Source organism: Somniosus microcephalus, chromosome 31 (assembly GCF_052327205.1).
Source record: "Somniosus microcephalus isolate GS21.2 chromosome 31, FLI_Smic_1.0, whole genome shotgun sequence".
Taxonomy (NCBI): domain Eukaryota; kingdom Metazoa; phylum Chordata; class Chondrichthyes; order Squaliformes; family Somniosidae; genus Somniosus; species Somniosus microcephalus.
In genome coordinates, this window is record NC_141017.1 from 35,196,409 (window position 1) to 35,222,942 (window position 26,534).

Genomic DNA, 26,534 nt, shown 5'->3' on the forward strand with positions numbered 1-26,534 from the left:
AATCCTGTCAAACGCACTGTACGGGTGAACCTCGTCACACGCACTGTACGGGTGAACCTCGTCACACGCACTGTACGGGTGAACCTCGTCACACGCACTGTACCGGTGAATCCTCGTCACACGCACTGTACGGGTGAATCCTGTCACACGCACTGTACGGGTGAACCTCGTCACACACACTGTACGGGTGAACCTCGTCACACACACTGTACGGGTGAACCTCGTCACACGCACTGTACGGGTGAACCTCGTCACACTCACTGTACGGGTGAATCCTCGTCACACGCACTGTACGGGTGAACCTCGTCACACACACTGTACGGGTGAACCTCGTCACACGCACTGTACGGGTGAACCTCGTCACACGCACTGTACGGGTGAACCTCGTCACACACACTGTACGGGTGAACCTCGTCACACGCACTGTACGGGTGAACCTCGTCACACACACTGTACGGGTGAACCTCGTCACACGCACTGTACGGGTGAACCTCGTCACGCGCACTGTACGGGTGAACCTCGTCACGCACACTGTACGGGTGAACCTCGTCACACACACTGTACGGGTGAACCTCGTCACACGCACTGTACGGGTGAATCCTCGTCACACGAACTGTACGGGTGAACCTGGTCACACGCACTGTACGGGTGAATCCTGTCACACACACTGTACGGGTGAACCTCGTCACACACACTGTACGGGTGAACCTCGTCACACACACTGTACGGGTGAAGCTCGTCACACACACTGTACGGGTGAAGCTCGTCACACACACTGTACGGGTGAACCTCGTCACACGCACTGTACGGGTGAACCTCGTCACACAAACTGTACAGGTGAAGCTCGTCACATGCACCGTACGGGTGAACCTCGTCACACGCACTGTACGGGTGAACCTCGTCACACGCACTGTACTGGTGAACCTCGTCACACGCACTGTACGAGTGAACCTCGTCACACACACTGTACGGGTGAACCTCGTCTACACACTGTACGGGTGAACCTCGTCACACACACTGTACGGGTGAATCTCGTCACACACACTGTACAGGTGAAGCTCGTCACATGCACCGTACGGGTGAACCTCGTCACACGCACTGTACGGGTGAACCTCGTCACACGCACTGTACTGGTGAACCTCGTCACACGCACTGTACGAGTGAACCTCGTCACACACACTGTACGGGTGAACCTCGTCTACACACTGTACGGGTGAACCTCGTCACACACACTGTACGGGTGAATCCTCGTCACACACACTGTACGGGTGAACCTCGTCACACGCACTGTACGGGTGAACCTCGTCACACGCACTGTACGGGTGAATCCTCGTCACACACACTGTACGGGTGAACCTCGTCACACGCACTGTACGGGTGAATCCTCGTCACACACACTGTACGGGTGAACCTCGTCACACGCACTGTACGAGTGAACCTCGTCACACACACTGTACGGGTGAACCTCGTCACACGCACTGTACGGGTGAACCTCGTCTACACACTGTACGGGTGAACCTCGTCACACGCACTGTACGGGTGAACCTCGTCACGCACACTGTACGGGTGAACCTCGTCACATGCACTGTACGGGTGAATCCTGTCAAACGCACTGTACGGGTGAACCTCGTCACACGCACTGTACGGGTGAACCTCGTCACACGCACTGTACGGGTGAACCTCGTCACACGCACTGTACGGGTGAATCCTGTCAAACGCACTGTACGGGTGAACCTCGTCACACGCACTGTACGGGTGAATCCTGTCAAACGCACTGTACGGGTGAACCTCGTCACACGCACTGTACGGGTGAACCTCGTCACACGCACTGTACGGGTGAACCTCGTCACACGCACTGTACCGGTGAATCCTCGTCACACGCACTGTACGGGTGAATCCTGTCACACGCACTGTACGGGTGAACCTCGTCACACACACTGTACGGGTGAACCTCGTCACACACACTGTACGGGTGAACCTCGTCACACGCACTGTACGGGTGAACCTCGTCACACTCACTGTACGGGTGAATCCTCGTCACACGCACTGTACGGGTGAACCTCGTCACACACACTGTACGGGTGAACCTCGTCACACGCACTGTACGGGTGAACCTCGTCACACGCACTGTACGGGTGAACCTCGTCACACACACTGTACGGGTGAACCTCGTCACACGCACTGTACGGGTGAACCTCGTCACACACACTGTACGGGTGAACCTCGTCACACGCACTGTACGGGTGAACCTCGTCACGCGCACTGTACGGGTGAACCTCGTCACGCACACTGTACGGGTGAACCTCGTCACACACACTGTACGGGTGAACCTCGTCACACGCACTGTACGGGTGAATCCTCGTCACACGAACTGTACGGGTGAACCTGGTCACACGCACTGTACGGGTGAATCCTGTCACACACACTGTACGGGTGAACCTCGTCACACACACTGTACGGGTGAACCTCGTCACACACACTGTACGGGTGAAGCTCGTCACACACACTGTACGGGTGAAGCTCGTCACACACACTGTACGGGTGAACCTCGTCACACGCACTGTACGGGTGAAGCTCGTCACACACACTGTACGGGTGAAGCTCGTCACACACACTGTACGGGTGAACCTCGTCACACACACTGTACGGGTGAATCCTGTCACACATACTGTACGGGTGAACCTCGTCACACTCACTGTACGGGTGACCCTCGTCACACGCACTGTACGGGTGAATCCTGTCACACATACTGTACGGGTGAACCTCGTCACACGCACTGTACGGGTGAACCTCGTCACACGCACTGTACGGGTGAACCTGGTCACACTCACTGTACGGGTGAACCTCGTCACACACACTGTACCGGTGAATCCTGTCACACACACTGTACGGGTGAATCCTGTCACACACACTGTACGGGTGAATCCTGTCACACACACACTGTACGGGTGAATCCTGTCACACACACTGTACGGGTGAACCTCGTCACACTCACTGTACGGGTGACCCTCGTCACACACACTGTACGGGTGAACCTCGTCACACTCACTGTACGGGTGAACCTCGTCACACACACTGTACGGGTGAATCCTGTCACACACAGTGTACGGGTGAACCTCGTCACACACAGTGTACGGGTGAACCTCGTCACACACACTGTACGGGTGAACCTCGTCACACACACTGTACGGGTGAACCTCGTCACACACACTGTACAGGTGAATCCTGTCACACACACTGTACGGGTGAACCTCGTGGCACAGAGTGTATGGGTGAACCTCGTCACACACACTGTACGGGTGAACCTCGTCACACTCACTGTACGGGTGAACCTCGTCACACACACTGTACGGGTGAACCTCGTCACACACACTGTACGGGTGAATCCTCGTCACTCACACTGTACGGGTGAACCTCGTCACACGCACTGTACGGGTGAATCCCGTCACACGCACTGTACGGGTGAACCTCGTCCCACGCACTGTACGGGTGAACATCGTCACACGCACTGTACGGGTGGACCTCGTCACACGCACTGTACTGGTGAACCTCGTCACACGCACTGTACGGGTGAACCTCGTGACACGCACTGTACGGGTGAACCTCGTCACACACACTGTACGGGTGAACCTCGTCACACACACTGTACGGGTGAACCTCGTCACACACACTGTACGGGTGAATCCTGTCACACACACTGTACGGGTGAACCTCGTCACGCACACTGTACGGGTGAACCTCGTCACGCGCACTGTACGGGTGAATCCTGTCACACGCACTGTACGGGTGAACCTCGTCACACACACTGTACGGGTGAACCTCGTCACACTCACTGTACGGGTGAACCTCGTCACACTCACTGTATGGGTGAACCTCGTCACACACACTGTACGGGTGAATCCTCGTCACACACACTGTACGGGTGAACCTCGTCACACACACTGTATTGGTGAATCCTGTCACACGCACTGTACGGGTGAACCTCGTCACACACACTGTACGGGTGAACCTTGTCACATGCACTGTACGGGTGAACCTCGTCACACGCACTGTACGGGTGAACCTCATCACACGCACTGTACGGGTGAACCTCGTCACTCACACTGTACGGGTGAACCTCGTCACACGAACTGTACGGGTGAACCTCATCACACGCACTGTACGGGTGAACCTCGTCACACACACTGTATGGGTGAACCTCGTCACACACACTGTACGGGTGAACCTCGTCACACACACTGTACGGGTGAACCTCGTCACACGCACTGTACGGGTGAACCTCGTCACACACACTGTACGGGTGAACCTCCTCACACACACTGTACGGGTGAACCTCGTCACACACACTGTACGGGTGAATCCTGTCACACGCACTGTACGGGTGAACCTCGTCACACACACTGTACGGGTGAAACTCGTCACACGCACTGTACGGGTGAATCCTGTCACACACACTGTATGGGTGAACCTCGTCACACGCACTGTATGGGTGAATCCTGTCACACACACTGTACGGGTGAACCTCGTCACATGCACTGTACGGGTGAATCCTGTCACACACACTGTACGGGTGAAGCTCGTCACACACACTGTACGGGTGAACCTCGTCACACGCACTGTATGGGTGAATCCTGTCACACATACTGTACGGGTGAACCTCGTCACACGCACTGTACGGGTGAACCTGGTCACACTCACTGTACGGGTGAACCTCGTCACACACACTGTACCGGTGAATCCTGTCACACACACTGTACGGGTGAATCCTGTCACACAAACTGTACGGGTGAATCCTGTCACACACACTGTACGGGTGAATCCTGTCACACACACTGTACGGGTGAACCGCGTCACACTCACTGTACGGGTGACCCTCGTCACACACACTGTACGGGTGAACCTCGTCACACTCACTGTACGGGTGAACCTCGTCACACACACTGTACGGGTGAATCCTGTCACACACAGTGTACGGGTGAACCTCGTCACACACAGTGTACGGGTGAACCTCGTCACACACACTGTACGGGTGAACCTCGTCACACACACTGTACGGGTGAACCTCGTCACACGCACTGTACGAGTGAACCTCGTCACACACACTGTACGGGTGAACCTCGTCACACTCACTGTGCGGGTGAACCTCGTCACACACACTGTACGGGTGAATCCTGTCACACACACTGTACGGGTGAACCTCGTCACACACACTGTACGGGCGAACCTCGTCACACACACTGTACGGCTGAACCTCGTCACACACACTGTACGGGTGAATCCTGTCACACACACTGTACGGGTGAACCTCGTGGCACAGAGTGTATGGGTGAACCTCATCACACACACTGTCCGGGTGAACCTCGTCACACTCACTGTACGGGTGAACCTCGTCACACACACTGTACGGGTGAACCTCGTCACACACACTGTACGGGTGAACCTCGTCACACACACTGTACGGGTGAATCCTGTCACACACACTGTACGGGTGAACCTCGTCACGCACACTGTACGGGTGAACCTCGTCACGCGCACTGTACGGGTGAATCCTGTCACACGCACTGTACGGGTGAACCTCGTCACACACACTGTACGGGTGAACCTCGTCACACTCACTGTACGGGTGAACCTCGTCACACTCACTGTATGGGTGAACCTCGTCACACACACTGTACGGGTGAATCCTCGTCACACACACTGTACGGGTGAACCTCGTCACACACACTGTATTGGTGAATCCTGTCACACGCACTGTACGGGTGAACCTCGTCACACACACTGTACGGGTGAACCTTGTCACATGCACTGTACGGGTGAACCTCGTCACACGCACTGTACGGGTGAACCTCATCACACGCACTGTACGGGTGAACCTCGTCACTCACACTGTACGGGTGAACCTCGTCACACGAACTGTACGGGTGAACCTCATCACACGCACTGTACGGGTGAACCTCGTCACACACACTGTATGGGTGAACCTCGTCACACACACTGTACGGGTGAACCTCGTCACACACACTGTACGGGTGAACCTCGTCACACGCACTGTACGGGTGAACCTCGTCACACACACTGTACGGGTGAACCTCCTCACACACACTGTACGGGTGAACCTCGTCACACACACTGTACGGGTGAATCCTGTCACACGCACTGTACGGGTGAACCTCGTCACACACACTGTACGGGTGAAACTCGTCACACGCACTGTACGGGTGAATCCTGTCACACACACTGTATGGGTGAACCTCGTCACACGCACTGTATGGGTGAATCCTGTCACACACACTGTACGGGTGAACCTCGTCACATGCACTGTACGGGTGAATCCTGTCACACACACTGTACGGGTGAAGCTCGTCACACACACTGTACGGGTGAACCTCGTCACACGCACTGTATGGGTGAATCCTGTCACACATACTGTACGGGTGAACCTCGTCACACGCACTGTACGGGTGAACCTGGTCACACTCACTGTACGGGTGAACCTCGTCACACACACTGTACCGGTGAATCCTGTCACACACACTGTACGGGTGAATCCTGTCACACAAACTGTACGGGTGAATCCTGTCACACACACTGTACGGGTGAATCCTGTCACACACACTGTACGGGTGAACCGCGTCACACTCACTGTACGGGTGACCCTCGTCACACACACTGTACGGGTGAACCTCGTCACACTCACTGTACGGGTGAACCTCGTCACACACACTGTACGGGTGAATCCTGTCACACACAGTGTACGGGTGAACCTCGTCACACACAGTGTACGGGTGAACCTCGTCACACACACTGTACGGGTGAACCTCGTCACACACACTGTACGGGTGAACCTCGTCACACGCACTGTACGAGTGAACCTCGTCACACACACTGTACGGGTGAACCTCGTCACACTCACTGTGCGGGTGAACCTCGTCACACACACTGTACGGGTGAATCCTGTCACACACACTGTACGGGTGAACCTCGTCACACACACTGTACGGGCGAACCTCGTCACACACACTGTACGGCTGAACCTCGTCACACACACTGTACGGGTGAATCCTGTCACACACACTGTACGGGTGAACCTCGTGGCACAGAGTGTATGGGTGAACCTCATCACACACACTGTCCGGGTGAACCTCGTCACACTCACTGTACGGGTGAACCTCGTCACACACACTGTACGGGTGAACCTCGTCACACACACTGTACGGGTGAATCCTCGTCACTCACACTGTACGGGTGAACCTGGTCACACTCACTGTACGGGTGAACCTCGTCACACACACTGTACCGGTGAATCCTGTCACACACACTGTACGGGTGAATCCTGTCACACACACTGTACGGGTAAATCCTGTCACACACACTGTACGGGTGAATCCTGTCACACACACTGTACGGGTGAACCTCGTCACACTCACTGTACGGGTGACCCTCGTCACACACACTGTACGGGTGAACCTCGTCACACTCACTGTATGGGTGAACCTCGTCACACACACTGTACGGGTGAATCCTGTCACACACAGTGTATGGGTGAACCTCGTCACACACAGTGTACGGGTGAACCTCGTCACACACACTGTACAGGTGAACCTCGTCACACACACTGTACGGGTGAACCTCGTCACACACACTGTACGGGTGAATCCTGTCACACACACTGTACGGGTGAACCTCGTGGCACAGAGTGTATGGGTGAACCTCGTCACACACACTGTATGGGTGAACCTTGTCACACTCACTGTACGGGTGAACCTCATCACACACACTGTACGGGTGAACCTCGTCACACACACTGTACGGGTGAATCCTCGTCACTCACACTGTACGGGTGAACCTCGTCACACGCACTGTACGGGTGAATCATGTCACACGCACTGTACGGGTGAACCTCGTCCCACGCACTGTACGGGTGAACCTCGTCACACGCACTGTACGGGTGAACCTCGTCCCACGCACTGTACGGGTGAACCTCGTCCCACGCACTGTACGGGTGAACCTCGTCCCACGCACTGTACGGGTGAACCTCGTCACACGCACTGTACGGGTGAACCTCGTCACACGCACTGTACGGGTGAACCTCGTCACACGCACTGTACGGCTGAACCTCGTCACACGCACTGTACTGGTGAACCTCGTCACACGCACTGTACGGGTGAACCTCGTGACACGCACTGTACGGGTGAACCTCGTCACACACACTGTACGGGTGAACCTCGTCACACACACTGTACGGGTGAACCTCGTCACACACACTGTACGGGTGAATCCTGTCACACACACTGTACGGGTGAACCTCGTCATGCTCACTGTACGGGTGAACCTCGTCACACGCACTGTACGGGTGAATCCTGTCACACACACTGTATGGGTGAACCTCGTCACGCACACTGTACGGGTGAACCTCGTCACGCGCACTGTACGGGTGAACCTCGTCACGCGCACTGTACGGGTGAATCCTGTCACACGCACTGTACGGGTGAACCTCGTCACACGCACTGTACGGGTGAACCTCGTCACATGCACTGTACGGGTGAATCCTGTCACACGCACTGTACGGGTGAACCTCGTCACACACACTGTACGGGTGAACCTCGTCACACTCACTGTACGGGTGAACCTCGTCACACGCACTGTACGGGTGAACCTCGTCACACTCACTGTACGGGTGAACCTCGTCACATGCACCGTACGGGTGAACCTCGTCACACACACTGTACGGGTGAACCTCGTCACACTCACTGTACGGGTGAACCTCGTCACACTCACTGTACGGGTGAACCTCGTCACACGCACTGTACGGGTGAACCTCGTCACACACACTGTACGGGTGAACCTCGTCCCACGCACTGTACGGGTGAACCTCGTCCCACGCACTGTACGGGTGAACCTCGTCCCACGCACTGTACGGGTGAACCTCGTCACACGCACTGTACGGGTGAACCTCGTCACACGCACTGTACGGGTGAACCTCGTCACACGCACTGTACGGCTGAACCTCGTCACACGCACTGTACTGGTGAACCTCGTCACACGCACTGTACGGGTGAACCTCGTGACACGCACTGTACGGGTGAACCTCGTCACACACACTGTACGGGTGAACCTCGTCACACACACTGTACGGGTGAACCTCGTCACACACACTGTACGGGTGAATCCTGTCACACACACTGTACGGGTGAACCTCGTCATGCTCACTGTACGGGTGAACCTCGTCACACGCACTGTACGGGTGAATCCTGTCACACACACTGTATGGGTGAACCTCGTCACGCACACTGTACGGGTGAACCTCGTCACGCGCACTGTACGGGTGAACCTCGTCACGCGCACTGTACGGGTGAATCCTGTCACACGCACTGTACGGGTGAACCTCGTCACACGCACTGTACGGGTGAACCTCGTCACATGCACTGTACGGGTGAATCCTGTCACACGCACTGTACGGGTGAACCTCGTCACACACACTGTACGGGTGAACCTCGTCACACTCACTGTACGGGTGAACCTCGTCACACTCACTGTATGGGTGAACCTCGTCACACACACTGTATTGGTGAATCCTGTCACACGCACTGTACGGGTGAACCTCGTCACACACACTGTACGGGTGAACCTTGTCACATGCACTGTACGGGTGAACCTCGTCACACGCACTGTACGGGTGAACCTCATCACACGCACTGTACGGGTGAACCTCGTCACACGCACTGTACGGGTGAATCCTCGTCACACGAACTGTACGGGTGAACCTCATCACACACACTGTACGGGTGAACCTCGTCACACGCACTGTACGGGTGAACCTCATCACACACACTGTACGGGTGAACCTCGTCACACACACTGTACGGGTGAATCCTCGTCACACGAACTGTACGGGTGAACCTCATCACACACACTGTACGGGTGAACCTCGTCACACGCACTGTACGGGTGAACCTCGTCACTCACACTGTACGGGTGAACCTCGTCACACGCACTGTACGGGTGAACCTCGTCACACACACTTTACGGGTGAACCTCGTCACACACACTGTATGGGTGAACCTCCTCACACACACTGTACGGGTGAACCTCCTCACACACACTGTACGGGTGAACCTGGTCACACGCACTGTACAGGTGAATCCTGTCACACGCACTGTACGGGTGAACCTCGTCACACACACTGTACGGGTGAAACTCGTCACACGCACTGTACGGGTGAATCCTGTCACACACACTGTACGGGTGAACCTCGTCACACGCACTGTACGGGTGAATCCTGTCACACACACTGTACGGGCGAACCTCGTCACACGCACTGTACGGGCGAATCCTGTCACACACACTGTACGGGTGAACCTCGTCACACACACTGTACGGGTGAATCTCGTCACACACACTGTACGGGTGAATCCTGTCACACACACTGTACGGGTGAATCCTGTCACATCACTGTACGGGTGAATCTTTTCACAAACACTGTACACTACAACTACCTTCACAGGCTTAGCAGAAAAGGAATGAAGATGGAGATTATATATATGCGGCCATGCACTGCGCTAATTGTCCCTCCTTACTTGATGCTGATGGCGTATTCCCCAGCGTCCTTCACTCGCTGCCTCACGAGGTAGGTGCCATCCGAACGACTGCTGAGAATGGTCTCCGCCTGACCACGTTCCATCGGCCCAGCGTACCTGCGAGAGAGAAATCACAAGGTTACTTCGGGACAAACTCTGTGCTTCCTCGAAGTCAGCAGCAAATGCCTCAGTTTGTGTAACAATGCAATTTATCCTGTGCCAAATTATACAGCGCTGGCCTGAGGGAACATCCAAAAGTATTTTTATTGGGAGAAAAATATGTTCACAGTGAAAGTATTTTATACTATTGTGCTTACCAGGGGCAGGTGGAATAGTCGACTTGAAGTGCCTGGAAGATACAAAGTACATTGAAACCATATTAAATATCGACTATTTTAATTTAACGGCTTCTACCCAAGTAGTTTTCTGACTTTTCTGTGTAGGGGAAATATAGACACACCCCTGGAGACATCCTGCAGATTCTGGCACACTCCCTTGGGATCATCTGCATATTGGGTTTTTTTCATTCATGGGATCTGGGCGTCGCTGGCAAGGCCCAGCATTTATTGCCCATCCCTAGTTGCCCTTGAGAAGGTGGTGGTGAGCCGCCTTCTTGAACCGCTGCAGTCCGTGAGGTGAAGGTACTCCCACAGTGCTGTTAGGTAGGGAGTTCCAGGATTTTGACCCAGCGACGATGAAGGATCGGCCGATATACTTCCAAGTCAGGATGGTGTGTGACTTGGAGAGGAACTTGGAGGTGGTGGTGTTCACATGCGCCTGCTGCCCTCGTCCTTCTAGGTGGAAGAGGTCGCGGGTTTGGGGAGGTGCTGCCGAAGGAGCCTTGGCGAGTTGCTGCAGTGCATCTTGTAGATGGTACACACTGCAGCCACGGTACGCCGGCGGTGGAGGGAGTGAATGTTTAAGGTGGTGGATGGGGTGCCAATCAAGCGGGCTGCTTTGTCCTGGATGGTGTCGAGCTTCTTGAGTGTTGTTGGAGGTGCACTCATCCAGGCAAGTGGAGAGTATTCCATCACACTCCTGACTTGTGCCTTGTAGATGGTGGAAAGGCTTTGGGGAGTCAGGAGGTGAGGCACTCGCCCCAGAATACCCAGCCTCTGACCTGCTGGGGGTGGGGGAGGGAGGCGGTAGCCATACTGTCAGAGTTGCTATGGCAACACTGGCACTCGCTGATAGTAAGAGGAGATTGTATTTGCATGTTGTATTTTTAAACTTCTCAAGCCCGTGAGAAAGTAGTTTTGTTCCACTGTTATCATATGTACATGCAGTAAATTTGTGTACAATAGGAGTGCGAGATAAGGCTCTATTGCACGCTCTTTGCATGAAGCACACCATTCTGTGACTGACCAGATGTCGTGGGCTGGAATTTTCACTCAGGAGGGATTACAGCAAGAGAATGAAAAACAAGAAAGACTTGCATTTATATAGCGCCTTTCACAACCACCAGATGTCTCAAAGCGCTTTACTTTTGAAGTGTAGTCACTGTTGTAATGTGGGAAACGCAGCAGCCAATTTGCGCACAGCAAGCTCCCACAAACAGATAATGACCAGATAATCCGTTTTTGTTATGTTGGTTGAGGAAGAAATATTGCCCAGGACACCGGGAGAACTCCCCCTGCTCTTCTTCAAAATAGTGCAATTGGATATTTTACGTCCACCTGAGAGAGTAGACGAGGCCTCGGTTTAACGTCTCATCTGAAAGACGGCACCTCCGACAGTGCAGCACTCGACTGAAGTGTCAGTCTTAGATTTTTGTACTCAAGTCTCTGGAGTGGGACTTGAACCCACAACCTTCTGACTCAGAGGCGAGAGAGCGCCACCCACTGAGCCACAGCTGACACTGCAATGGGGCCAAGATAGCGTAGTATGGCCCACTATCAGGCTCCTGCCCCGAGCAAAATCTCCCGCCACACATAGAAACATAGAAGATAGGAGCAGGAGTAGGCCATTTGGCCCCTCGAGCCTGCTCCGCCATTCAATGAGATCATGGCTAATCGTCCAAATTCAGTACCCTGTCCCTGCCTTCTCCCCATATCCCTTGATCCCTTTAGCCTTAAGAAATATATCTAACTCCTTCTTGAATATATTTAATGAATTGGCCTCAACTGCCTTCTGTGGTAGAGAATTCCACAGGTTCACCACTCTCTGGGTGAAGAAATTCCTCCTCATCTCTGTCCTAAATGGCTTACCCCTTATCCTTAGACTGTGACCCCTGGTTCTGGACTCCCCAACCATCGGGAACATCCTTCCAGCATCTAGTCTGTCTAGTCCTGTTAGAATTTTATAAGTTTCGATGAGATCCCCTCTCAATCTTCTAAACTCCAGCGAGTATAAGCCCAATCGACCCAATCTCTCCTCATACGTCATTCCTGCCATCCCAGGTATCAGCCTGGTGGATCCCCCCCCTGTCCCTGCCAATACCGCTGCCTCTTGCCCATCCAGCACTTATAAATGTCAGCGGAATGGGTGTGGGGCCTAGTCCATCTCTCTGCCTGGTGTAAGGCACTGATGTCTGTAAATGGAAGGCGGGCATTTCCCCTGGCTGGGGAGTCCAGAACTAGAGGCTGAGGCCCAGAAACAGGAGCCCTAGAATGAATTGGTCAATAATTTCCTTTAAATTAGTGAGCTCCCTCAGAGAAGCCACGGAATGACCGATAACGCCAGATGGAAGATTACCACACTGGTGCAGGAAGAGATGCCGCTCTACTAAAGTTGACGTTGAGGCCCTCAGTCAGTCCCTCTGGTAATCTAGAATGACACGGCAGAGGAGGAGGCCATTTGGCCCATCGTGCCTGTGCCGGCATGGCTTAGATTGGGAACTCTTGGCCACACCCTAACACTCGAAAACCCCGGCAGTTCAGCACTCTACCCCAGTGTGGCCTCCCCAATCAAACAGTATATGTAGAGAATAAGGATCTGGTGCACAAGTCAAGTTTTCTTTACTTACACATACAAAGGGTTTTACTTTAGTGCAGGGGAACCAGCCAATGTCATTCGTGGATGTGTTTCTTCCCTGAAGCCATTAAAAGAAAAACACACATTAGATATCTTTACCTTTTATGTTAACTCACCACTATTTGATAGTCAAACAACACTGTGGGTGACAACAAAGAGCAGGAACCTTGGCCATCAGTAATGTCCTCTCCCAGGTATCTAACTTACTTGAATCACAACTGTAGACAAGACCTGATGGCTTATATGTCATCCCAGATAAGAAAGAAAGACTTGCATTTCTACAGCGCCCTTCACGACCACCGGACGTCCCAAAGCGCTTCACAGCCAATGAAGTACTTTTGGTGTTTAGTCACTGTTGTAACGTGGGAAACGCGGCAGCCAATTTGCGCACAGCAAGCTCCCACAAACAGCAATGTGAAAATGACCAGGTCATCTGTTTTTGTTATGTTGTTTGAGGGAGAACTATTGGCCAGCACACAGGGGAGAACTCCCCTGCTCTGCTTTGAAATAGTGGCCGTGGGATCTTTTACGCCCATCTGAAGGGGGGCAGACGGGGCCTCGGTTGAACGTCTCATCCGAAAGACGGCGCCTCCAACAGTGCAGCACTTCCTCAGCTCAGCACTGCACTGGAGTGTCAGCCTGGATTTTTGTGCTCAAGTCCCTGGAGTGGGGACTTGAACCCACGATCTTCTGACTCAGAGGCGAGTGTGTTACCCACTGAGCCACAGCTGACACTCGTCAACTTCCAATGTTGCACCCAAATTTCCTAATCGCCCGCTGCACGGTACACAGCACCGGAGATGTCTCCCTTCAGTATTGGGCTCCAGAAATTCCGTGTTGAATTGCGAATTGGTCCATTTTCCTGCTGAATGCTTCAACGGAGCTGGCATCAGCGATCATGACGGGAGCCCATTCCTCACTTCAACGGCTCCAAGCTAAGCTCAAGTGAATACATGCAGTGAGGATAGGGTGGTTTCTGGTCTGAGCTCTGGTCTTTACCGGAGGTAGCTTATCTCATTCAGGCCAGTAGTCGGGCGCCACAACTGGCCTTGGTGCTAGGGTTGGGAATGTTAGCCAGGGTAGCTGTTTCTGATTAAGTATCGCCTGCTCAAAGTGCAATAAAAACATAGCTGCTTGATGATCTAATGGGCACCAACACTAACTGATGTAGGAGTAAAAGATATACAATCATATCGCACGGAAGGAGGACATTCAGCCCATCATGCCTGTGCCGGCTCTTTGAAAATGAGCAAGAATGTTAAAACAGCAACAATAAGAAAAGCCACTGTAGCACCAGGGCGACGTTGCTCACCTCCCACCACTGCTGTTCCACCTCGGCTTTGGTGAGTTCAATTATATCTCCTAAAACCAGCTTTAGAGCCGGACCGAAGGCCACAGGCGGAGGGGGCATCCCATAATAGTCTTGGTAAACTTCCGTTTTGGGCAAACCTGAAAGAGAACAAGGAAGGGAGATTGTCAATTACCTTCTCCCCAATCCTCCTCCTCCCCCCATTCTCCATCAATGTCCCGCTCTCCTTGCTGATCAAAGCAAAGGATGGCCATGCGCCAGCTCTCCAATTACATCTAATCCAATCTAGGCCAGATATCGCAGGGCTGATTGCTATTCCAGTGTACAAAGTGTGAGAACTTTAAGGTATTCAGTTATAATATTATTTATTAAGTACTGAACAAGGTGCTTACCTGTTTTGAGCGGTCGGTTTGGGGGATTTCTGTGACTTTTACTCTGCTGAACAAAATATTTTGTTTGTTAAGAAGTGACAAGTCTAACTTTATTTGTAATACAGAGCGGGTTTATGGATCCCTTCATCAGTATCACATCATTTATTTCCAGCATCCGCAGTATTTTGCCTTTTCTACTTATGGCCCCTAGTTTTGGACACCTTCACAAGTGGAAAGATCGTCTCTGCCTATCCTGTTGAACCCCTTCATAATTTTAGACCTCTATTAGGTCACCCCTCAGCCTTCCCTTTTCAAAAGAAAGAGCCTATTTACTGGGGCTCTCTCCCAATTCCCCCATTTACTGGGGCTCTCTCCCAATTCCCCCATTTACTGGGGCTCTCTCCCAATTCCCCCATTTACTGGGGCTCTCTCCCAATTCCCCCATTTACTGGGGCTCTCTCCCGATTCCTCCATTTACTGGTGCTCTCTCTCCCAATTCCCCCATTTACTGGGGCTCTCTCCCGATTCCCCCATTTACTGGTGCTCTCTCCCGATTCCCCCATTTACTGGGGCTCTCTCCCAATTCCCCCATTTACTGGTGCTCTCTCCCGATTCCCCCATTTACTGGTGCTCTCTCCCAATTCCCCCATTTACTGGTGCTCTCTCTCCCAATTCCCCCATTTACTGGGGCTCTCTCCCGATTCCCCCATTTACTGGTGCTCTCTCCCGATTCCCCCATTTACTGGGGCTCTCTCCCAATTCCCCCATTTACTGGGGCTCTCCCCCAATTCCCCCATTTACTGGTGCTCTCTCCCAATTCCCCCATTTACTGGTGCTCTCTCCCGATTCCCCCATTTACTGGTGCTCTCTCCCGATTCCCCCATTTACTGGGGCTCTCCCCCAATTCCCCCATTTACTGGTGCTCTCTCCCAATTCCCCCATTTACTGGTGCTCTCTCCCGATTCCCCCATTTACTGGTGCTCTCTCCCGATTCCCCCATTTACTGGTGCTCTCCCCCGATTCCCCCATTTACTGGTGCTCTCCCCCGATTCCCCCATTTACTGGTGCTCTCCCCCGATTCCCCCATTTACTGGGGCTCTCTCCCGATTCCCCCATTTACTGGGGCTCCTCCCGATTCCCCCATTTACTGGGGCTCTCTCCCGATTCCCCCATTTACCGGGGCTCTCTCCCGATTCCCCCATTTACTGGGGCTCTCTCCCGATTCCCCCATTTACTGGGGCTCTCTCCCGATTCCCCCATTTACTGGTGCTCTCTCCCGATTCCCCCATTTACTGGTGCTCTCTCCCGATTCCCCCATTTACTGGTGCTCTCTCCCAATTCCCCCATTTACTGGTGCTCTCTCCCAATTCCCCCATTTACTGGTGCTCTCTCCCGATTCCCCCATTTACTGGTGCTCTCTCCCGATTCCCCCATTCACTGGTGCTCTCTCCCGATTCCCCCATTTACTGGTGCTCTCTCCCGATTCCCCCATTCACTGGTGCTCTCTCCCGATTCCCCCATTCACTGGTGCTCTCTCCCGATTCCCCCATTTACTGGTGCTCTCTCTCCCAATTCCCCCATTCACTGGGGCTCTCTCCCAATTCCCCCATTTACTGGTGCTCTCTCCCGATTCCCCCATTTACTGGTGCTATCTCCCCCGATTCCCCCATTTACTGGTGCTCTCTCCCGATTCCCCCATTTACTGGTGCTCTCTCCCCCGATTCCCCCATTTACTGGTGCTCTCTCCCGATTCCCCCATTTACTGGTGCTCTCCCCCGATTCCCCCATTTACTGGTGCTCTCTCCCGATTCCCCCATTTACTGGTGCTCTCTCCCGATTCCCCCATTTACTGGTGCTCTCTCCCAATTCCCCCATTTACTGGTGCTCTCCCCCAATTCCCCCATTTACTGGGCTCTCCCCCAATTCCCCCATTTACTGGTGCTCTCTCCCGATTCCCCCATTTACTGGTGCTCTCTCTCCCAATTCCCCCATTTACTGGTGCTCTCTCCCGATTCCCCCATTTACTGGTGCTCTCTCTCCCAATTCCCCCATTTACTGGTGCTCTCTCCCGATTCCCCCATTCACTGGTGCTCTCTCCCGATTCCCCCATTTACTGGTGCTCTCTCCCGATTCCCCCATTCACTGGTGCTCTCTCCCGATTCCCCCATTCACTGGTGCTCTCTCCCGATTCCCCCATTTACTGGTGCTCTCTCTCCCAATTCCCCCATTCACTGGGGCTCTCTCCCAATTCCCCCATTTACTGGTGCTCTCTCCCAATTCCCCCATTTACTGCTGCTATCTCCCCCGATTCCCCCATTTACTGGTGCTCTCTCCCGATTCCCCCATTTACTGGTGCTCTCTCCCCCGATTCCCCCATTTACTGGTGCTCTCTCCCGATTCCCCCATTTACTGGTGCTCTCCCCCGATTCCCCCATTTACTGGTGCTCTCTCCCGATTCCCCCATTTACTGGTGCTCTCTCCCGATTCCCCCATTTACTGGTGCTCTCTCCCAATTCCCCCATTTACTGGTGCTCTCCCCCAATTCCCCCATTTACTGGGCTCTCCCCCAATTCCCCCATTTACTGGTGCTCTCTCCCGATTCCCCCATTTACTGGTGCTCTCTCTCCCAATTCCCCCATTTACTGGTGCTCTCTCCCGATTCCCCCATTTACTGGTGCTCTCTCTCCCAATTCCCCCATTTACTGGGGCTCTCTCCCGATTCCCCCATTTACTGGTGCTCTCTCTCCCAATTCCCCCATTTACTGGTGCTCTCTCCCAATTCCCCCATTTACTGGTGCTCTCTCCCGATTCCCCCATTTACTGGTGCTCTCTCCCGATTCCCCCATTTACTGGTGCTGTCTCCCGATTCCCCCATTTACTGGTGCTCTCTCCCGATTCCCCCATTTACTGGTGCTCTCTCCCGATTCCCCCATTTACTGGGGCTCCTCCCGATTCCCCCATTTACTGGGGCTCTCTCCCGATTCCCCCATTTACTGGGGCTCTCTCCCGATTCCCCCATTTACTGGGGCTCCTCCCGATTCCCCCATTTACTGGGGCTCTCTCCCGATTCCCCCATTTACCGGGGCTCTCTCCCGATTCCCCCATTTACTGGGGCTCTCTCCCGATTCCCCCATTTACTGGGGCTCTCTCCCGATTCCCCCATTTACTGGTGCTCTCTCCCGATTCCCCCATTTACTGGTGCTCTCTCCCGATTCCCCCATTTACTGGGGCTCTCTCCCGATTCCCCCATTTACTGGTGCTCTCTCCCGATTCCCCCATTTACTGGTGCTCTCTCCCAATTCCTCCATTTACTGGTGCTCTCTCCCGATTCCCCCATTTACTGGTGCTCTCCCCCAATTCCCCCATTTACTGGTGCTCTCTCCCAATTCCCCCATTTACTGGTGCTCTCTCCCGATTCCCCCATTCACTGGTGCTCTCTCCCGATTCCCCCATTCACTGGTGCTCTCTCCCGATTCCCCCATTTACTGGTGCTCTCTCCCGATTCCCCCATTCACTGGTGCTCTCTCCCGATTCCCCCATTCACTGGTGCTCTCTCCCAATTCCCCCATTTACTGGTGCTCTCTCCCGATTCCCCCATTTACTGGTGCTCTCTCTCCCAATTCCCCCATTCACTGGGGCTCTCTCCCAATTCCCCCATTCACTGGGGCACTCTCCCAATTCCCCCATTCACTGGGGCTCTCTCCCGATTCCCCCATTTACTGGTGCTACCTCCCCCGATTCCCCCATTTACTGGTGCTCTCTCCCGATTCCCCCATTTACTGGTGCTCTCTCCCCCGATTCCCCCATTTACTGGTGCTCTCTCCCGATTCCCCCATTTACTGGTGCTCTCCCCCGATTCCCCCATTTACTGGTGCTCTCTCCCGATTCCCCCATTTACTGGTGCTCTCTCCCAATTCCCCCATTTACTGGTGCTCTCCCCCAATTCCCCCATTTACTGGGCTCTCCCCCAATTCCCCCATTTACTGGTGCTCTCTCCCGATTCCCCCATTTACTGGTGCTCTCTCTCCCAATTCCCCCATTTACTGGTGCTCTCTCCCGATTCCCCCATTTACTGGTGCTCTCTCTCCCAATTCCCCCATTTACTGGTGCTCTCTCCCGATTCCCCCATTCACTGGTGCTCTCTCCCGATTCCCCCATTTACTGGTGCTCTCTCCCGATTCCCCCATTCACTGGTGCTCTCTCCCGATTCCCCCATTCACTGGTGCTCTCTCCCGATTCCCCCATTTACTGGTGCTCTCTCTCCCAATTCCCCCATTCACTGGGGCTCTCTCCCAATTCCCCCATTTACTGGTGCTCTCTCCCGATTCCCCCATTTACTGCTGCTATCTCCCCCGATTCCCCCATTTACTGGTGCTCTCTCCCGATTCCCCCATTTACTGGTGCTCTCTCCCCCGATTCCCCCATTTACTGGTGCTCTCTCCCGATTCCCCCATTTACTGGTGCTCTCCCCCGATTCCCTCATTTACTGGTGCTCTCTCCCGATTCCCCCATTTACTGGTGCTCTCTCCCGATTCCCCCATTTACTGGTGCTCTCTCCCAATTCCCCCATTTACTGGTGCTCTCCCCCAATTCCCCCATTTACTGGGCTCTCCCCCAATTCCCCCATTTACTGGTGCTCTCTCCCGATTCCCCCATTTACTGGTGCTCTCTCTCCCAATTCCCCCATTTACTGGTGCTCTCTCCCGATTCCCCCATTTACTGGTGCTCTCTCTCCCAATTCCCCCATTTACTGGGGCTCTCTCCCGATTCCCCCATTTACTGGTGCTCTCTCTCCCAATTCCCCCATTTACTGGTGCTCTCTCCCAATTCCCCCATTTACTGGTGCTCTCTCCCGATTCCCCCATTTACTGGTGCTCTCTCCCGATTCCCCCATTTACTGGTGCTGTCTCCCGATTCCCCCATTTACTGGTGCTCTCTCCCGATTCCCCCATTTACTGGTGCTCTCTCCCGATTCCCCCATTTACTGGTGCTCTCCCCCGATTCCCCCATTTACTGGTGCTCTCTCCCGATTCCCCCATTTACTGGTGCTCTCTCCCAATTCTCCCATTTACTGGTGCTCTCTCCCGATTCCCCCATTTACTGGTGCTCTCTCCCGATTCCCCCATTTACTGGTGCTCTCTCCCGATTCCCCCATTTACTGGTGCTCTCTCCCGATTCCCCCATTTACTGGTGCTCTCTCCCGATTCCCCCACTTACTGGTGCTCTCTCCCGATTCCCCCATTTACTGGTGCTCTCTCCCGATTCCCCCATTTACTGGTGCTCTCTCCCGATTCCCCCATTTACTGGTGCTCTCCCCCGATTCCCCCATTTACTGGTGCTCTCTCCCGATTCCCCCATTTACTGGTGTTCTCTCCCGATTCCCCCATTTACTGGTGTTCTCTCCCGATTCCCCCATTTACTGGTGCTCTCTCCCGATTCCCCCATTTACTGGTGCTCTCTCCCGATTCCCCCATTTACTGGTGCTCTCTCCCGATTCCCCCATTTACTGGTGCTCTCTCCCGATTCCCCCATTTACTGGTGCTCTCTCTCCCGATTCCCCCATTTACTGGTGCTCCCTCCCGATTCCCCCATTTACTGGTGCTCTCTCCCGATTCCCCCATTTACTGGTGCTCTCTCCCGATTCCCCCATTTACTGGTGCTCTCTCCCGATTCCCCCATTTACTGGTGCTCTCTCTCCCGATTCCCCCATTTACTGGTGCTCCCTCCCGATTCCCCCATTTACTGGTGCTCTCTCCCGATTCCCCCATTTACTGGTGCTCTCTCCCGATTCCCCCATTTACTGGTGCTCTCTCCCGATTCCCCCATTTACTGGTGCTCTCTCCCGATTCCCCCATTTACTGGTGCTCTCTCCCGATTCCCCCATTTACTGGTGCTCTCTCCCGATTCCCCCATTTACTGGTGCTCTCTGCCGATTCCCCCATTTACTGGTGCTCTCTCCCGATTCCCCCATTTACTGGTGCTCTCTCCCGATTCCCCCATTTACTGGTGCTCTCTCCCGATTCCCCCATTTACTGGTGCTCTCTGCCGATTCCCCCATTTACTGGTGCTCTCTCCCGATTCCCCCATTTACTGGTGCTCTCTCCCGATTCCCCCATTTACTGGTGCTCTCTCCCGATTCCCCCATTTACTGGTGCTCTCTCTCCCGATTCCCCCATTTACTGGTGCTCTCTCTCCCGATTCCCCCATTTACTGGTGCTCTCCCAATTCCCCCATTTACTGGTGCTCTCTCCCGATTCCCCCATTTACTGGGGCTCTCTCCCGATTCCCCCATTTACTGGTGCTCTCTCCCGATTCCCCCATTTACTGGTGCTCTCTCCCGATTCCCCCATTTACTGGTGCTCTCTCCCGATTCCCCCATTTACTGGTGCTCTCTCTCCCGATTCCCCCATTTACTGGTGCTCTCTCCCGATTCCCCCATTTACTGGTGCTCTCTCCCCCAATTCCCCCATTTACTGGTGCTCTCTCCCGATTCCCCCATTTACTGGTGCTCTCTCTCCCGATTCCCCCATTTACTGGGCTCTCTCCCAATTCCCCCATTTACTGGGCTCTCTCCCGATTCCCCCATTTACTGGTGCTCTCTCCCGATTCCCCCATTTACTGGTGCTCTCTCTCCCGATTCCCCCATTTACTGGTGCTCTCTCCCGATTCCCCCATTTACTGGTGCTCTCTCCCCCTATTCCCCCATTCACTGGTGCTCTCTCCCGATTCCCCCATTTACTGGTGCTCTCTCCCCCTATTCCCCCATTCACTGGTGCTCTCTCCCGATTCCCCCATTTACTGGTGCTCTCTCCCGATTCCCCCATTTACTGGTGCTCTCTCCCGATTCCCCCATTTACTGGTGCTCTCTCCCCCTATTCCCCCATTCACTGGTGCTCTCTCCCGATTCCCCCATTTACTGGTGCTCTCTCCCGATTCCCCCATTTACTGGTGCTCTCTCCCGATTCCCCCATTTACTGGTGCTCTCTCCCGATTCCCCCATTTACTGGTGCTCTCCCCCGATTCCCCCAGTTACTGGTGCTCTCCCCCGATTCCCCCATTTAGTGGTGCTCTCTCCCAATTCCCCCATTTACTGGTGCTCTCTCCCGATTCCCCCATTTACTGGTGCTCTCTCCCGATTCCCCCATTTACTGGTGCTCTCTCCCGATTCCCCCATTTACTGGTGCTTTCTCCCGATTCCCCCATTTACTGGTGCTCTCTCCCGATTCCCCCATTTACTGGTGCTCTCTCCCGATTCCCCCATTTACTGGTGCTCTCCCCCGATTCCCCCATTTACTGGTGCTCTCTCCCGATTCCCCCATTTACTGGTGCTCTCTCCCGATTCCCCCATTTACTGGTGCTCTCTCCCGATTCCCCCATTTACTGGGGCTCTCTCCCGATTCCCCCATTTACTGGTGCTCTCTCCCGATTCCCCCATTTACTGGTGCTCTCTCCTGATTCCCCCATTTACTGGTGCTCTCTCCCGATTCCCTCATTTACTGGGGCTCTCTCCCAATTCCCCCATTCACTGGGGCTCTCTCCCAATTCCCCCATTCACTGGGGCTCTCTCCCGATTCCCTCATTTACTGGTGCTCTCTCCCGATTCCCCCATTTACTGGGGCTCTCTCCCGATTCCCCCATTTACTGGTGCTCTCTCCCAATTCCCCCATTTACTGGTGCTCTCTCCCAATTCCCCCATTTACTGGGGCTCTCTCCCGATTCCCCCATTTACTGGTGCTCTCTCCCAATTCCCCCATTCACTGGTGCTCTCTCCCGATTCCCTCATTTACTGGGGCTCTCTCCCGATTCCCCCATTTACTGGTGCTCTCTCCCAATTCCCCCATTCACTGGTGCTCTCTCCCAATTCCCCCATTTACTGGTGCTCTCTCCCAATTCCCCCATTCACTGGTGCTCTCCCCCGATTCCCCCATTTACTGGTGCTCTCTCCTGATTCCCCCATTCACTGGTGCTCTCTCCCGATTCCCCCATTCACTGGTGCTCTCTCCTAATTCCCCAATTTACTGGTGCTCTCTCCCGATTCCCTCATTTACTGGTGCTCTCTCCCAATTCCCCCATTCACTGGTGCTCTCTCCTAATTCCCCAATTTACTGGTGCTCTCTCCAAAATGGCCAGATAATCTTTTTTATTTCGCCAGGTTTTTGAGGAAAGTTTTATGATAAAAGGCATAATGCAGTTTTAGAAGCAGCAAAGAGACAGGTCAGAAATTCAGAATTACCTTGGTCAAAGTCGATGATCCACTGTCTGTAAATAAATAACATGAAGAAGATTTAAAACAGGAATTTCTTCGTCACACTAAGGGTAGTGGAACAGGGTGACAACCTTTCGTACCAGGTTTCGGCCAGCGAGCGTCTCACAAACAGCAATGTGATAAATACCAGGTAATCGTCTTTTAGTGATGTTGATTGAGGGATAAATATAGGCCAGGAGAACGGGGAGAACGTCCCTGCTCTTCTTCAAAATAGCATTGACGTAATAAAACTCACTACGCACTTGGTTTGAGCATAAAGCAAGGCTTTAATCAACTTGTTTCAGAACATGGAGGTCTAGTTGTACTTCACTAGTTCCTTGTCTTACAAAATGTCCCTGTCAAGCTGGGGCCCATGCCCGAGTATTTATACTCCTTGGACAGCGCCACCAGCTGGCCGTCCAGTGTTACTTCACGAGTAGTTTCTTGATGATGATGAGAATTATAACAAGCATCGTGGGATCTTTCACATCTCCCCGAGAGGGCAGACGGAGCCTCGGTTTAACATCTAACCCGAAAGACGGCACCTCCGGCAGTGCAGCACTCCCCCAGCACTGCACTGGGAGCGTCAGCCTAGATTTTTGTGCTCAAGTCTCTGGAGCGGGACTTGAACCCACAACCTTCTGACTCAGAGGCGAGAGAGCTGCCCACTGGGCCACGACTGACACCAGATGATGAAAGAACAGTGGGCACCCACCCAGTCTGCAAGCCTGGCCATATTAATGGACTGCTTGCTGACTCTCCATCGGCACATTCATTATCGCAGATCACGGAATGGCTCATAGAAACATAGACGATAGGAGCAGGAGTAGGCCATTCGGCCCCTCGAGCCTGCTCCGCCATTCAATGAGATCATGGCTGATCATCCAAATTCAGTACCCTGTCCCTGCTTTCTCCCCATATCCCTTGATCCCCTTAGCCTTAAGAAATATATCTAACTCCTTCTTGAATATATTTAATGAATTGGCCTCAACTGCCTTCTGTGGTAGAGAATTCCACAGGTTCACCACTCTCTGGGTGAAGAAATTCCTCCTCATCTCAGTCCTAAATGGCTCCAAGGGCATATAGACCGGCTCCACCCTCCAACTCTCTACAGGTGAGCTTATCTGCCCAGGTGTGTGCCAGTGTCTGGATAGGCGAGTCTTACCTTGCTTGCCACATGGAGGTACCCTTCCTAAACATTCCTTGTGCGCTGCAGACTTGCATTTGTTGCAGCGATAGCCTTGGAAGAAGGTGCCCCTGTTGAGCGACAGAAAAGAAAGACGGGAGTGATTTTGGGGGCAGGTGTTACGTTAAACTTGTACAGAACGTTGGTTGGACCGCACAGAGATTACAGTGAACAGTTCTGGTCTCCACATTATAAAAAGGACACTGCAGAAGGTGCAAAAAAGATTACCTGGGACGATACCACAACTGAGAGGTGATACCTATCGGGAGAGATTGAACAGGCTGGGGCTCTCTTCTCTAGAAAGGAGAAGGCTGAAGGGGTGGCCTGATGGAGGTCTTCAAGATTCTGAACGAGTTTGCTAGGATTGACGTAGAGAAGATGTTTCTGCTTGCAGATGAGACCAGAGCTAGGGGCCATCAATATAAGACAGCCACTGATAAATCCAATCGGGAATTCAGGAGAAACTCCCTTACCCGAAGAGCGGTGAGGATGTGGAACTCGCTACCACAGGGAGTGGTTGAGGTGAATAGCACAGATACATTTAAGGAGAAGCCAAATAAACACATGAGGGAGAAAGGAATAGGAGGATATGCTGATAGGGTGAGATGAAGAGGGTGGGAGGAGGCTGGTGTGGAGCAGAAACACCGGCACGGACCAGTTGGGCCGAATGGCCTGTTTCTGTGCTGTAAATACTGTGTAACAGGAATAACAACAGAAGACGCTGGAAAAACTCAGCAGGTCAGGCAACATCCGTGGAGAGAGAAACAGAGTTAACGTTTCAGGTCGAAGACCCTTCGTCAGAACTGAGAAAAAAAGCAGGAAATGAAACGGATTAAAAAGCAAGTTTGGGGGCTGGGAAATGGGGGAGGGGATGAAAGAACAAAAGGGAAGGTCTGGGAGCGGTGAAGAGACATTAAGAGATATTCAAGGCGAGACGAGATGGTTTTGTTTGCTTTTTAATCTGTTTCATTTCCTGCTTTTTTCTCAGTTCTGATGAAGGGTCTTCAACCTGAAACATTGACTCTATTTCTCTCTCCACGGATGTTGCCTGGCCTGCTGAGTTTTTCCAGCATTTTCTGTTGTTATTTCGGATTTCCAGCCTCCGCAGTATTTTGCTATCGTACTATATAACAGGTGTAGGGCAGGTCATTTCTGCTGGCAAGCAGGAAATGAGGCCTCTGGCGCGGGACACTGATCTCTCTTTTTCCGCAAGCCTTCAATTTTATTTAGAAATTAATTTAAAATAAAAAAACATTTCTAGCAGTAAGTACTAGTAGTTACATTAAGTTCCTGCAGGTGGCGAGACTGAGCCACACTTTCTCACCATTGTCCCACGCCACAGCTCCGGAAAATCAGGCTCAATCCACAAGTTGGGTGATTCGAACCCGCAGCCTCAATGGCATTTACACAGTGGTGATATTATAAAGGTTTTTTGTTTCCGCGATTGTGTTAGAAACATTTACACCCTGCGACTACGGGTATGCGCGTATTTTAGGAATTTGCCACAAGGCACCAAAAAAAACCAGCTCGCTTTCTTAAAGAGAAAAAACACCCCCCCCCCCCCCCGCTGTGTTGACGTATTTTTTGCAAAATGCACACAATGATCATCGCTTCCGTTCTATCGCTTGCAAGCCACGCAACCCAGTGCCACTTTCTGTGGTGCATTCGGTAGTGAATTGAATCGGTGTATAGGGAGGCAACAGAACAAGCCAGCCCAGAAGTTAGAAATTAAAATCGAAATTGAATCACAGAATCGTAGAAATTCACGGCATAGGAGGAGGCCATTCGGCCCATCGTGTCCGTGCCGGCCGACAAAGAGCTATCCCAGTCTAATCCCACTTTCCAGCTCTCGGTCAGTAGCCCTGTAGGTTAC

The 26,534-nt window shown here is 53.2% G+C and overlaps 1 protein-coding gene across 3 annotated transcripts in view; it reads right to left on the minus strand.

Moving 5' to 3' along the window:
• vav1 (vav guanine nucleotide exchange factor 1) overlaps positions 1-26,534 on the minus strand; it is a 174,446-nt gene that overhangs the window by 14,807 nt on the left and 133,105 nt on the right. The window contains exons 17-23 of one of the 3 annotated variants that reach the window (XM_085971773.1): positions 24,641-24,732; positions 23,464-23,489; positions 15,252-15,297; positions 14,863-14,999; positions 13,549-13,608; positions 10,895-10,926; positions 10,578-10,694 (exon numbers count right to left, since the gene is read on the minus strand). In XM_085971773.1, coding sequence (XP_085827899.1) covers positions 10,578-10,694; positions 10,895-10,926; positions 13,549-13,608; positions 14,863-14,999; positions 15,252-15,297; positions 23,464-23,489; positions 24,641-24,732 — 510 coding nt within the window. Of the gene's footprint in view, positions 1-10,577; positions 10,695-10,894; positions 10,927-13,542; positions 13,609-14,862; positions 15,000-15,251; positions 15,298-23,463; positions 23,490-24,640; positions 24,733-26,534 lie in introns of all 3 variants that reach the window. The other 2 variants (XM_085971772.1, XM_085971771.1) reach the window with 2 other exon arrangements.